Source organism: Phacochoerus africanus, chromosome X (genome assembly GCF_016906955.1).
Source record: "Phacochoerus africanus isolate WHEZ1 chromosome X, ROS_Pafr_v1, whole genome shotgun sequence".
Lineage (NCBI taxonomy): Eukaryota > Metazoa > Chordata > Mammalia > Artiodactyla > Suidae > Phacochoerus > Phacochoerus africanus.
Genome location: NC_062560.1, coordinates 109,055,478 through 109,071,302, shown reverse-complemented (window position 1 = coordinate 109,071,302; position 15,825 = coordinate 109,055,478). Strand labels below are relative to the sequence as shown.

The 15,825-nt window shown below is 34.7% G+C and overlaps 1 protein-coding gene across 1 annotated transcript; it reads left to right on the top strand.

Annotated features, from left to right (window-relative positions):
* Window positions 1-5,698: 5,698 nt before the first annotated feature.
* LOC125118892 (actin-related protein T1-like) lies at window positions 5,699-6,937 on the top strand. The gene has a single exon (XM_047765762.1). It carries the CDS (start codon window positions 5,699-5,701, stop codon window positions 6,830-6,832), a length of 1,134 nt encoding a protein of 377 aa, XP_047621718.1. The 3' UTR covers window positions 6,833-6,937.
* The last annotated feature ends 8,888 nt before the right edge of the window (window positions 6,938-15,825 follow it).

Sequence of the window (15,825 nt, the reverse complement as noted above, 5' to 3'; positions counted from 1 at the left end):
TCTATTCATTGCTCTATATGTCTGTCTTTAAGCCAGAATTATACTGTTTTGAATACAGTAGCTTCGTAATAGATTTTGAAATCAGAATATGTGATGTCTCCAGCTTTGTTCTTCTTTGTCGTGATTACTTTGGCTATTTTGGATCTTTTGTTGTTCTACATGGATTTTATAATCACTTTTTTCCATTTCTGTAAAAAATGCTATTAGAACTTTAAGGAAAATAACATTGCATCTGTAGACTGATTTGGGCAGTATGAACATTTAATAACAAGCCTTCCAATCCATAAATATTAGATATCTTTCCATATATTTGTTTCTTTTAAAATGTATTCCACCATGAATTGTAGTTTTGAGTGTAAAGATTTTTCACCTGTTTTATTCATTTTGTTACTAAGGTAAATGAGATTGTGGTTTTAATTTCCTTTCGGGATAGTTTGTTTTTGTTAATATGTAGAAATACAACTGATTTTTTTTTTGTCATTTTTAGGGCTGTACCTGAGGCATATGGAGGTTCCCAGGTTAGGGGTTGAATTAGAGCTGTAGCTGCTGGCCCACGCCACAGCCATAGCAACAGCAGATCCAAGCCATGTCTGTGACCACCACAGCTCATGGCAACGCTGGATCCTTAACCCATTTAGCAAGGCCAGATCATACCTGCATCTTCATGGATGCTAGTCAGATTCATTTCCCTTGTGTCACAATGGGAACTCCTGATTTTTGTATATTGATTTTGTATCTTAAAACTTTACTGAAATTATCAGTTCTAACATTTTTTGGTAGGCTTTTTAGGGTTGTATTTGTATATCTTATTTTTAGATTTGTATGCCTTTTATTTCTTTTCCTTGCCTACTGATCTCAGACTTTCAGTTCTATGTTGAGTAGAAGTGGCAAGAGTGGGGATCTGCATTAGGGTTTTTCAAAGAAACAAAACCAATATACAGAATGGATATATATACATGAATTGGCTCAGATGGTTATAGAGGCTGAGAAGCCGAAAAGTCTTACAATCTGCTATCTGCAAGCTAGAGAATCAGGAAAGCTGTTGATATAATTCTTTGTGATTCTGAATGTCTGAGAACCAAGGTAACTCATGGTGTAATTCCTAGTCTGAGGTCAAAGTTCTAACAGTCAGAGGGGGCTGCTAGTGTAAGTCCTAGAGTACTAGACCCAGGAGCTAGGTGACTCAATATCAAGGCCATGAGATAGTGAGCCATATTCTTCCTCACAAAGAGAGAGCAAGAATTCACTTTGCCTTTTTTCTTCTATCCAGGACCTGAGTGGATTGCATAATGTCTTCCCACATTGCTGAGGTTAGATCTTCATGCAGTTTATGTATTCAAATGCTAATCTCTTCCAGAAACATTTTGATAGACATACCCAGAAATAATGTTATCTGCATCCCTTAACCAGTCAAATTTACACTTAAAATTAACCATCACAGCATTCTTCTCTTGTTACTGATATTAAAGGAAGAGACTTCAGTATTTTTAACCACGGAGTATAATGCTAAAAGTGGGTTTTTCATATATGACCTCTTATGTTGAGATACATTCTTTCTTTTCCTATGTTTTCAGTGTTTTTATCTTGAAAGGATGTTGAATTTTGTCACATTGTTATATATCTATGGAGATGATCATAAGATTTTATTTTATTTTATTTTATTTGGTCTTTTTAGGGCTGCACCTGCAGCATATGGAGATTCCCAGGCTAGGGGTCATATCAGAGCTGCAGCCACTGGCCTACATCACAGCCACAGAAATGCCATGTTTAAGTCACATCCACAACCTACACAATAGCTCATGGTAACGCTGGATCCTTAACCCACTGAGAAAGGCCAGGGATGGAACCTGTACCCTCATGGATACTAGCCAGATTTGTTTCCACTGAGCAAACTCCGATCATATGACTTTTATTCTTAATTTTGTTAATGTAATGTACACAGTTTTTGATTTACATGTGTTAAACCATCCTTGCATCCTACAGTAAAATCCCACTTGATAATAGTGTATGATCTTTTAAATATATTGTGTAATTCAGTTTGCTAGAATTTTCTTTAAAACTTTGCTTCTATGTTCATCATGAATATTGGCCTGTTATTTAGTTTTTCTGTGGTGTCTTTGTTTGACTTTGGAATCAGGGTAATTATGGCCTTGTAAATTGAGTTTAGAAGTGTTTTCAATTTTTGGAAAAAGTATGCAAAGGGCTAACATTAATTCTTCTTTGGACATTTGGAAGAATTCATCAGTGAAGCCAGGTTTTGGCCTTTTTGGTTGGGAAGATTTTAATTACTGATTCATTCAGTTTACACACCCATTATTGGTCTCTGAATTTTTTCTATTTCTTCATGGATTCAGTCTTGGTAGGTTATATGTTTGTAGGAATTTATACATTACTTCTATATTCTCCAAATTGCTGGCAAATAAGTGTTCATAGTATTTTCTTATGATCCTTTGTATATCTATAGCATTAGTTTTAAGTTCTCCTCCTTCATTTCTAGTTTTATTTATTTGAGTCTTATCTCTTTTTCTTAATTAATCAAGCTAGAAGTTTTTCATTTTTTATAAACTTTACAAAGACTAACTTATTAATCTTTTCTATTGTTTTACTAGTTTCTATTTCATTTATTTTTGCTCTAATTTTAATTTATTATTTCCCTTTTTTGGCTAACTTTGCATTTAATTTTTCTTTTTTTCCGTTCCTTGCAGTGTAAAGTTGTTGTTTATTTGAGATCTTTATTCTTAATGTAGGCATTAATCACTATAAACTTTACTCTTAGTATTGCTTTTGCTGCATTCCATAAATTTTGTTATGTTGTTTTTTCATTTTCATTAGTGTCAAGACATTTTTTAATTTCCTTTTTGATTTCTTCTTTGACCCATTGATTGTTCAGGAGTATATCCATCTTAGTCTATTTAGGCTGCTATACCAAAAATACCATATCCTAGATTGTTTGTAAATAACATAAATGCATTCCTCATAATTCTTGAGCCTAAGAAGTCCAAGCTCCAGACACCAGTAGATTTGGTGTCTAGTGAAGACCTATTTTATGGTTCTTTTCTTTCTTGCTTACTGCCCCCTTTTGTGATTCAATGATTAAAATATCCCGAACAGCAGAAGTGAAAAGTTCTTCAATGGTTGCATAATCATAGCATAACAAAATGAACACATTCTAAGTATATTCCATGCAGCATATTGCCTATAGTTAACGATACAGTATAAGGACTCAGAAACTTAAGAGGGTAAATCTCATGCTAAGTGTTTTTTTTTTACCGTACATACACATGCAAGCAAGAAATGGACACAAGAAATACTTTGGAAGTGATGGATATGTTTACTACTTGATTGTGGTCATGGTATCATGGGTATATGCATGTGTCCAATTTTATCAAATGTACAAATGAAATATGTGCAATTTTGTATATTTAATATACCTCAAAAATTTTGAAAAGAGTTGATGCTTGTATTAGAGTTTTCCAAATAAACAATACCAATAGAAAGATAGATAAATAAAAAGATATTTATTATGAGGGATTTACTCATACAATCATGGACACTCCCATCAGCAGTCCAAACCTGAATACCTGAAAACTGGGGGAGTCAATAGTAAAAGTCCTGGTCCAAGTCTGAAGGTTCAAGGACCAGTAGTACCCATATTTGTTGTCCAAATATGGGTATCCTAGTGATACCTATTTTCAGAGAGCAAATTTTTCTTTGCTTTGTCTTTTTGTTCCATTCAGAGGCTTCAATAATTTGAATAACGCTCACTCACATTGGTGAGGCTGAACTTCTTTACTCAATCTACCAATTCAAATGCTAATCTCTACTAGAAACACCCTCATGGACATACTCGGAAATAATGTTCTACAAGAAATCTCGGCATGTCTTAGCCAAGTCAAGTTGACTCATACATTTAACCATCATAATATTACAGTCTGGAGTTTGAAATTAATAGGGCAGGCCAGCAGGCTAGAAACTCAGGCATGTTTTCCATATTACGGTCTTGAGGCAGAATTCCAGATTTTTCCAGAAACTTCAGTTTTTGCTCTAAATCCTTCATTTGGTTGGCTAGGGACTCAGCCACCTTATAGATGTTAATGTCTTTTATTTAAGCCAAATTATTTTAAATGTTAATCACATATACAAAATCCTTTCATGGTAATGTTTAGACTAGTGTTTAACCAAACAACTGGGCACAATAGCTTAGTCAAGTTAACAAGTAAAATGAATCATCTCAGTCTATATTTAAAAAGAAGAAAGTTTAAACATCTATAGCCTAACCTTCAAACCTAACACACTGGGAAAAAAAGAGCAAACTAAAGCAAGCAAAAGGAATAAAATGACTTCTAAAAAACAGTACAGAAATTATTGAAATAGAGAATAGAAAAATAATAGAGAAATCAATGAAACCAAAAGTCAGTTCTCTTAAATGTTCGAAAAAGTAAGGGGAAGTTCCCACCTTGGCACAGTGGGTCAAGAGTATGACTGCAATGGCTTGGGTCCCTGAAGAGGTGCAAGTTCCATCCCTTGCCTGGCACAGTGGGTGAAAGATCCAGTGTTGCCACAGCTGTGGCTCGGATGCAATCCCTTTCCTGGAACTTCCATATGCCGTGGGTGTGGCATAAAATTAAAAAGAAAGTAAGGGGTTATTATTATCAAACTTACAGAAATAAATAAGGATTATAAATAAATAGATTGAATAATTATATGCTATATAGTAGGTTAAAAAAGTGTTATATTCAAGCAGTGAAAGAACTTTGAATACAATATGCTAAATGAATGAATCCAGACATGAAAGGCCACATATATGATTCCATTTATATGAAAAATCCAGAGGAGATAAATCTGTAGACAAAAGATATTTTCATGGGGTTTAGGGCCTAGGAGGATTGCCTAGTGAGGATGAGAGCTAAAGGGTGCAAGGTTTCTTTTTGAAGTGAAGAAAATATTCTAAACTTGGCCTTTGTAATATTTGTATATAGTGAATATATTGAAAATCATGGAAATGTATGATATAAATGGGTGAATGTATTGTATATGAAATTTGTCTTAATAAAACTTTTAAAACAAGAAAACAAATATAAGGGGGGCGGATAATAGAAAGGTTATTCTGAGTACCTCTGTAACTGGATTGTAGGCATCTTTACTCCAATCTGAACCTGTGTCTGGTGATTAGATCTTTCCCTTAACAAAGGAGAGGGTATTATTGCCATCCCACACACAGAGGCTCAGCTGAGCATAGAAACCAGCTTTCTGGGACAACCTCACAGATGGGATGCTTCACTAGATTCTAAGACTAGGCCTTCACTTCATGTCCGCAGACTTATCAAAGCTGTCCAGAAGTATCCTTTGCCTTCCCCTGTCTCAAGTCTCACTAAACTAGGAGTACTGGTGGCTGAGAGACCCCACCCCTTAAACACCCTCTGATGCTCTCTGAAAACAATGGTTGCCTTGGCTATATTATTACATAGGGAGCAGTCATCACTGAAATAGCCTCAGCAAACTCTGGGCTGCCTGAACAGGAACAAGATTCATGGGTTGAGGATGGGGAGTTTTGGGGGGTTGGGGTCAGTTTGCTAGATCTGCTTGAGTGAAAACCTGAGAACTTTGGAATCCTGTGGCTGTTAACCTTCCAGAGGTACCTATTGTCTCACAAAGTGGCGGTGTTCTTTAGTGAAGGTCAGAAGAGCATGCTACAGACATGTCTAACCCATATGCATTAAACGCTCCAGCTGTAATTTTTGACAATGGATCAGGACTCTGCAAAGTAGGCCTGTCTGGAGAGATTGGACCCCGCCATGTCATCAGTTCTGTTGTGGGTCATCCTAAATTCAACTTGGCTTCATCTGAAGCCAATCAGAAAAATTACTTGGTGGGGGAAAAAGCCTTGTACAAGTATGAAGCCCTGCATTTGCACTACCCCATTGAACGTGGACTGGTAACAAGATGGGATGATATGGAGAAACTCTGGAAGTATCTTTTTGAGTGGGAGCTGGGAGTAAAACCATGTCAACAGCCTGTACTCATGACTGAGCCCTCCTTGAACCCAAGGGAGAGTCGAGAGAAGACAGCAGAAGTGATGTTTGAGACTTTCAACGTGCCTGCCTTCTACCTGGCCAACCATGCAGTCGTAGCACTCTATGCCTCTGCTTCTGTCACAGGTCTAGTGGTGGACAGTGGGGATGGGATCACTTGCACTGTCCCCATCTTTGAGGGTTACTCCCTGCCTCATGCTGTCACCAAACTCTATGTGGCAGGGAGGGACATCACAGAGCACCTCACCCGACTCCTCCTTGCTAGTGGGTGTAATTACCCTTGCATACTCAACAAGGCCTTAGTGGATGACATAAAAGAGACACTGTGCTACGTGGCCTTGGAGCCAGAGAAAGAACTATGTAAGAAGCCAGAGGATGTCCTGAGAGAATACAAACTGCCAGATGGGAATGTCATCCAGCTTGCGGACCAGCTGTTCCAGGTACCTGAGATTCTTTTTGCACCTGACCAGCTGGGTATCCACAACCCAGGACTATCAAAAATGGTCTCTAGCAGCATTACAAAGTGTGACACAGACATCCAGAAAAATCTTTTTGCAGAAATTGTGCTATCTGGGGGAACCACTCTCTTCCCTGGGCTTGAGGAAAGACTTATGAAAGAACTGGAACAGCTGGCCTCCAGAGGAACGCCCATCAAGATCACAGCTTCTCCTGATAGATGTTTCTCTGCATGGATAGGTGCTTCCATTGTGACCTCTCTGAGCAGTTTCAAGCAGATGTGGATCACTTCTGCAGATTTCATGGAGTTTGGGGCATATGTTGTTCAGAGAAGATGCTTTTGAAGGATTCAGAGCACAAGGGACAGCTTGAATTGTCAGATCACAGGAGCACTTGGTGACATCTTCTCTTGGGCTTTAGGACATCTATTCAATAAAAGTGATAAGACATTTTGGGTTTCAGTTCATTTTTGATAGCACCAGAGTAATTTTTGATCTGGCTAATGAATCTTTTTCAGTGGTTCTAGTCCACCCTTCCTGTCTCATGGACCTATTCAGTTCTTGTCTTCTGATAATCCTTTGGTTATGAGTTGAGGTGGTGTCCACTTGCAGGTTTTATGGTAAAAGCAAGTTTTTAAACTTCATCTCATGCCTGGAAGCTTGACTTGATAGAGTACCTAGAATCTTCATTTTAATTAAGTGTTTTAGATATTTTTGAAAGATCTAGTGCTAAAGAGAGACAGAATTACCAGGGAAAATGTGGGGAGGAGAGAGGAATTAAGTAGAAGGAGGAATGTTACCCTGCTCTTAGGGCTTAATTGACCCTTTCAGTCACCTAGTTCTTAATTAGCACAATAAAGCTCTCTGCCCTTAGGCAGCTAAATAAGATAGAGCTGTTGTCCTTATCAGAGAGGAGTGCACAGAACATACTATATATTTAAGGCATTCAAAGCTTAGGGCCCCTACTCACAGTTGGAATATTAAAAAATCAACATGTCTTTTTTTTTTTAATTGAAGTGTAGTTGTTATACACTATAATTTACATGTGTACAACATACTGATTCACAATTTTTGGAGGTAATACTCCATTTAGTTATGATGATATATAGACTATAATCTCCATGTTGTATAATATATCCTTGTAGCTTATGTTACACCTAATAGTTTATATCTCTTAATCGTTCCCTATTCCTATATTGCTCCTTCCTTCTTCCCTCTCCCCACTGGTATCCAATATTTTGTTCTCTATATCTGTGAGTCTGCTTCTTTGTTGTTGTATTCACTAGTTTGTTGTATTTTTTAGATTCCACTTATAAGTGATATCATACAGTGTTTTTCTTTCTCTGGCTTATTTCACCTAGCATAATGCCCTGCAAATCTATCTATGTTGCTGTAAATGGCAAAATTTTGTTCTTTTTTATGGCTAAGTAGTATTCCACTGTGTGTATGTCCTATATATAAATATATTTAATTATATGTATAAATATACATATGCCACATTTTATCTGTTCATCTGTTTATGGACACTTAGGTTGCTTCTGTATCTTGGCAATTGTAAATAATGCTGCTATGAACATTGGGGTGCATTTTTTTAAATTGTGGTTTGGGTTTTTTTTTTTTTGGATATATATCTAGGATTGGAAGTCCTGGATTATACTTATTTTGGCTTTTGTTTGTTTCATTTTACTTTAAAGGAGATTTATAGCCCCATTTTGCTTGGGATAAAAGACAAAATATTTAATCGTTATCAGTAAAGACATCATTGAACAAATAATACATACTTTTTTTTCATTTGCTTAGTTTTATTTTCCCAAAATTTTACTGAGAGAGAAATGGAAAATTCAAGGAAGTCTTTGTAGTACAATCTGTTTTTTCGATAAACAAAACCATGGTACTTTCCCATAGATATTTATGTCTGTGCACATGTGTACATACATGTATAAAAATGAGTATGCTTTTTATATGGTTATAAGCACTTGGAGAAAAGTACAGAAGTACACATACAATGGGGATTGTCCTGGAACACAAATTCACGTGCCTGATGCACAGTGAGCCCAAGCAAACTGAAACATCAGAATTTGGAGCAGAGAAAGTTTTTTTGCAGGGCTGAGCAGTAAGAATGGGTGGCTTATACTCAAAAGATCAGAACTCTCTGATGGTTTGGGGGGAAAAGTTTTTATGAACAAAATTTGTGGTGAGGTCTGTGAGATGTGTGACTTTCTTTTGATTGGTTAGTGGTGAGATAACAGGGCAGTGTTCCAGGAATCCTGTGCTCAACCTGAAGTTACTATACTTCACTGGGGTGAGAGCCTTAGTTTCTGCAGAAGAACTCAAAGATACTTTTATGTATATCCCTTAAAATGAACCAGACTCCTGCCCCAAGGCTGAAGTATTACTTCTTTTCCTTTTTAAAATTTTTTTTCTTATGAGTGATTTATAATATTCTTTCAATTTCTGTTGCAGAGCAAAGTGACCCAGTCACACATATATATACACATTCTTTTTCTCACATTATCCTCCATCATGTTCCATTAAAAGTGATTAGATATATAGTTCCCTGTGCTATACAGCAGGATCTCATTGCCCGTCTATTGCAAAAGCAAGAGTTTTCATCTAATAACCCCAGATTCCCTATCCATCCCACTCCCTCCCCTTCCTCCTGGCAAACAGGAGTCTATTTACATGTCCATGATCTTTTCTGTTTTGTCCATAGATCATTTGTGCCCTATTTTAGACTTCACATATAAGTGATATCATGTGATGTCTTTCTGAATTACTTCACTCAGTATGAGAGTATCTAGTTCTATCCATGTTGCTGCTAATGGTATTATTTTTTCCTTTTTATGGCTATGTAGTATTCCATTCTATATATATACCACATCTTCCTAATCCATTCATCTGTCGATGGGCATTTGGGTTGTTTCCATGTCTTGGCTATTGTGAATAGTGCTGCAATGAACGTATGGGTGCGTGTATCTTTTTCAAGGAAAGTTTTGTCCAGATATATGCCCAAGAGTGGGGTTTCTGGGTCATATGATAGTTCTATATTTAGTTTTCTGAGGTACCTCCATACTGTTTGCCATAGTGGTTGTACCAATTTACATTCCTATCAACAGTGTAAGAAGGTACCCTTTTCTCCACATACTTTCCAGAATTTGTTATTTGTGGACTTATTAATGATGGCCATTCTGACTGGTGTGAGGTGTACTTCATAGTAGTTTTGAATTGTATTTCTCTAATAATTAGTGATGTTGAGCATTTTTTCATGTGTTTGTTGGCCATCTGTATATCTTCTCTGGATAAATGTCTAATCAGGTCTTTTGCCCGTTTTTCAATTGGGTTGTTGGTTTTTTGCTGTTGAGTTGTGTCAGTTGTTCGTATATTTTAGAGATTAATCCCCTGTCAGTTTCATCATTTGAAACTATTTTCTCCCATTGCATAGTTTGTCTTTTTGTTTTTTTATGGTTTCTTTTGCTGTGCAAAAGCTTGTCAGTTTGATTAGGTCCCACTGGTTTATTTTTCCTTTTATTTCTGTTGCCTTTGGAGACTGACCTGAGAAAACATTTGTAAGGTGGATGTCAGAGAATGTTTTGCCTATGTTCTCTTCTAAGAGTCTGATGGTGTCTTGTCTTATGTTTAACTCTTTTAGCCATTTTGAGTTTATTTTTGTGCATAGTGTGAGGTTGTGTTCCAGTTTCATTGATTTCCATGCAGCTGTCCTGTTTTCCCAGTACCGCTTGCTGAAAAGACTGTCCTTTTAAAGATTTTATAATAAATAAGTTCACAAGAGGCAAAGAAGTACATTACATAATGATCAAAGATCAATACAAGTTGAAGAAATAACAATTTAAAATATATATGCACCCAGCATAGGAGCAGCACAATATATCAGACAACTACTAACTGCACTATTATTTCTTGACTGCTAATTCCATGTTTCTGCATTCTCTCCTCTAATTAGCAAGTGTGTAAATCTGCCCATTAGGAGGCTGAAGCCTTTTCCCTAAAAATGAAGAAAGGCTGGACACAGAAAGGATTTGTACCCTGGAGGGCCCCATAGGGTTCTGCTTGGTTTCAACCCCCCCTTTTCTTTGATACTCCTCAATCTTGAGGGGAGCAGGTGTTGGACAAGAAAGGGAATGATGTTGTGGATATAGAGGTTATTAATAAACTCTGCAGAGGAACTCGGTTATAGAGGGAATCAGTTTCTGGGTTACACATTTTGGTGGTGAAGAATGGAATAAAAGGTATACAGGTGGAAAGAAGAGCAGGTGTGGGAGGAAATCTAAAGGAAAGGGCTATACTAAAAAAAAAATCATCCTGAATGAAATGAAAACACTCATCTAAAAAAAAAATTCTTTTTGCACGTAGCTTTCCATCTCCTTGTTCAGGGTGTCACATTGCTAGCTTGTGTTACATAACAGCCATGAAAATGCAAATTATCAAACATAAATTGCTTTAAACCAGGAGTTTTATTTTTATATGTATTTGATATATCTGGTTTAATAGCACACTTCTGCTTACAGATAACTTAGCAAAACCACAACGGAACCAGAAAACACCTTCAAAGAACCAGGAAAACATCACTGTAAAACTAGAATGATATAACCAGGAAAACCATTCCAAGAAATATGGTAAAGATACTTTCTGAAAATAACTGAAAATGTTTACTCTCAATAAGCCAAGGAAATTTTATAGGGTTATTTGAGGGCATCTAAAAATAATCCCAGGATAAGATATACATGGTTGAATGAGAAATAATGAACATTTCTAAAGAGTAAAAGTGGAAGAAAATTTTAAAATACTGATTGGACAAATTCGCAATATCAACATAACAAAAAGAATGAGAATTCTGTAATACAAAGGGACATAAATCATAGAAATTTGTTGGAGCTAAAAATCTGAATATACTTGCACTTCTCAGAAAGACAAATATAAATTAAATTTAGAATATATATATATTGAAACTGAAGGAACTCTGAATATAAATCCTTAAAAATAACAAAAAACATAAATAACCACTGCAATTGGAAATATTAAAATGCATTTTAAAATACCAATGTGTCAAAGAGGTTCTTATAATAAAAATTTAAGCAAATTTAAAGTTAATGATAAAATATTACATATTAAGTGATGGAATGCAGATGATGCTAGAATTAGTAAGAAATGTATAGTATTAAGTGCTTATATAAGTTAAAAGAATGTTGATCATTGAAGAGCTAAATATCCAGTTTTGAAATTAGAAAAAGCAAGTAGAATAAACCCCAAAATTCAGAACAATAAATTTAAAAATAGGAAGTCAGAAATCAATTAGATTTAAAATAAGGATAAAATAAAGATAATTAATAAGGGCTTGATTTTTTTTTCTTTTTTCTTTTTTTTTTTTTGTCCACACCTGTGCATGTGGAAGTTCTGGGCCCAGGATCGAACCTGCCCTGCATTTGTGGCAACACCAGATACTTAACCTGCTGTGCCACAAGGGAATTTCCAGGACTTGATTCTTTATAAAGTCAAAATAAATAGACATACCAGTGGAATTATTGATTAAAATTCACAATAAACACGTTTAAAATTATAAAGGTTAAAACTTCATTGTAAATGCTCATGAGGCAGAAATTAAGCAATGGCAATATTGTTACAGAGCACAAGTTTATGCACCCAATGCACAGAGAGGCCAAACCAACTGAAAGCATCAGAGTTTGGAGCAGATAAAATTCATTACAGGGGTTTTAGGGTTTTATGAAGACTCAGTTTCAACCCACCTTTTTTCTTTCAACTTTCCCCATTTAGGCAAATTCTAATTCGGGTCTGGCAGCTCTCCAGGACAGTACCCTCAAAATGGTGACTCAAACATCCAAGCTGTTTCCATATTGTAGCTTCGACATATGAAATCTACAGGATGGACTGTGGTATCCCATGGAAAGTGGAAACAGACGGGTCCCATGAGAACTTTTTAAGGGTCAGCTCTTGGAGAATTTTATTTCAATTGCATTTGTCCATTGGCCAGTATCCAGTTACATATCCTCAACCTAACTGCAAAAGAGGATTGGGAATATCATTTTATGTACATGTAGAAAAGTGAAAAAGAGGTATTATTTGATTAACATATAGCATTGCTTCTGCCACGGAAGAACTGGAATGAGAAAAGATGGTCTTCCATCAGTACTAGAGTTCAACATTGTAAGAATTTTCTAGAGAATACAGTAGGATAAGACAAATATAAATAAATGGCATAAGGATTCATGGAAAGGATTAAATCTGATTACATGATCATTAATATAGAAAACCTGAACGAAGCTATAACCAAATTTATCATTAGAGAGCTTAGACAGATTGCTGAATATAGGTCAATGTAAAAATTACATTTCTATACATGATCATAAAGTATAATTTAAAAAATATTTAAATATAATTTGTATGGATTATTTAGAAATGAATATCTCTTTTTGTAAAGGAACATTTATTTGAAGTGTAGCAATACCTTCAGATTTACTCCTGCGTCAATTTTGTGTGCGAGGTTAAATCAATTAAAATTAAATGGGATAATTATATTTAAAAATAGCATGTAAGGAAAAATTCCTCATTACTTCTAACTAAATACTAGTCAGTTACTCATCTCCATATATGAAGAAATAGACCATAATTAATGCTCAATAAATGATACAAATACCTTTTTTCTACATAGTGAAATTGGTGTGTTCCACTAAAGTTTTATCTTTCTATTTTTCTGTCACTGGGATTTTTAATGAATATACTTATATTTCAAAATCGGTGAATAAATCTTATTAAAATTTAAAAATAATTCATTAGAAAATATAGAGATATTGCTTGAAAAGTAGTTTTAAAATAAAGAAATTAGGAGTTCCTGTTGTGCCTCAGCAGAAATGAACCCGACTAGTATCCATGAGGATCCAGGTTTGATCCCTTGGCCTCGCTCAGTGGTTTAAGGATCCAGTGTTGCTGTGGCTGTGGTGTAGGCTGGCAGCTACAGTTCCGATTTGACCCCTAGCCTAGGAACTTCCATATGCTGCAGGTATAGCCCTAAAAGGCAAAATCATACAGAGTTAAAAAATTAAAATGCCAATATACATAATAACTTTAAATTTATTATAAGTGAGATAGAAATTAAAACAATGATGTGATATACTTTTCCTATCAGGCTCATAAAGATGACAAATGGTTGATATTTCAATGGGAAAGCTGCAAGAAAAAGAATACAAGCATTAATTATGATATTGCGAATTATTTTTCTGGGAATTAATTTTTCTCAATGCATCAAAGCTTTAAAAATATATATAGACACTTAACAATTTCTATCCTAAGAATGCTGATAAAATAATACAGGTTCACAAATAATGTACACATAGACATTCTTAAAATTTCAGAATATAAAATGATTAGATATGAAAAAACACTACATACTCATCCTTATATAATTAGGTAATACATGGAGTCACTAAAATTGTACTATAGAGCTATATGTACTGATATGGAAAATATCTGAACTATAGTATTGGAAAAGGGACCATGTAGTACAACATCTATTTTAGATTAGTAAAATAAAAGATCTCTTTAAGTAAATGAATCTACATGATGATGTCCATGTGGGTAGCACTGTTTTGTGAGATGAATGGTGATTTTACCATCTTTTGTATTTTCCCATATTATCTGTTTTTTTTTAAACAAAGGACATATATTACTTTTAATATCAGATAAAATCAATATTTCTATTTTGAAACAGAATACTTCATCCTTAATTCCCACATTTTACCTCATGATGGTATGCCTCATTAATTAATGGATTTGTTCTCCGATTTTATAAAATGTATCACTTTTACAAACAGAAGGGGAAATAATCAAGTGCAAAATGCCACAAACCTGTCATTTCTGTGACTACTGGTTTAGGTTTTAATGGCTAAATTGTGTATAGTAATTGCCCTTTTGTTTCATTTAGTAATTTCAGGTTTCTTTCCCTGAAATTCAGTTCTCAAATTCTTTCTGATTTATAGCCACCAATATTTAAGTTATATATTTATATTAAACATATCAATTAAATTATAGCTTAATATATAAATTAAAAATTTAAATGTTGAATTGTTTTATTTTTATTAGAAAATAGAAATCCACATTTTGAATCGATTTAAGCTGTTAATAATTTACCATTCTTTGAAATGTAATATCTGATTTTAAAAGAAACATTTTGATCTTAGTTACCAACTTAATTTTAGATATCAAATAATTATATTGGACGTACTGTGTTATTGCTGTTCTAAATGTTTTATAAACATTAAATCATTTAATCTTATAATACTTCTAGGTAAGTACTATTAGTATCCTCTTTTTGCTGAGACTAAAGGCTATTATTGCCCAATATTACATAGCTAGTCATAGATGGGGACAGGATTCAAAAGTAAACTTGAAGAGCCTCACTTTTGATTTCAAATATTTTAGATATATGTCCAGAAGTGGGATTTCTGGATCATTTGGTAATGCTATTTTTAATTTTTATGGAAACTTCATGCTATTTTCCATAGCAGGTGAACCATTTTCCATTTCCCACCAATAGCGTATAAGGGTTCCAATTTCTCCACAATCACAGCAACACTCTTTTTTTAATTTATTAAGTAGTATCCATTCTAATAGATGTGAGACAATGTCTCATTATGGTTTTCTTTATGTTTAGCTTTCAACCACAGGTATGGGCTGCCATGCAAAACCCAGCAGAATAACTGAATATGATCCATGAATCCCTAGATTCTATACTCAGCTCCAGTAACCTTGAAAACTGTGTTTATATCTTACAACGTACAATGCAAATTGTTTTGCAAAAGGGAAATAAATGCCCTATGTTTCCTGGCAGATGTGTATTTTCCAATGAAACATTACCATTCTTTGAGTGGATTCTATCATTTGAAAGTACCATCTATTCACAAAGAGTTTTCTTTCAGTATCTCAGTGACTCTGTCAATAAATTTAATAGGAAGCATAGATATAGCAGTCATTTGATAAAAATGTATAATATAATAAAATTGATTTAAAATCATAACAGAAGCCCTCAATGGAAATAAAAATAACATAGCAGGTAAAAATTTTTAAGTAAATGTTAAATATTCTCACGGAGTTAATAAAATACACTGCATTGATGAAAGAATGGCAAGAGTCTATCTCTATAAAGGACATTCAGAGAAAAAGATGTGATTGCAAAAGAGATAAATACAAAGTATAGAAGATGAATTTGAGGCAATAACTTGGTATGATGGTTAATTTTATGTTTTAAATTAGCATGGTCACAAGATGCCAGCCATTTGGGTAAACACTTTGGAAGTATGGTGAAAGTG

Coding starts and splice junctions, on each gene's coding strand:
- LOC125118892 (XM_047765762.1), top strand. CDS start 5,699: ATGTCTAACCCATATGCATTAAACGCTCCAGCTGTAATTTTTGACAAT.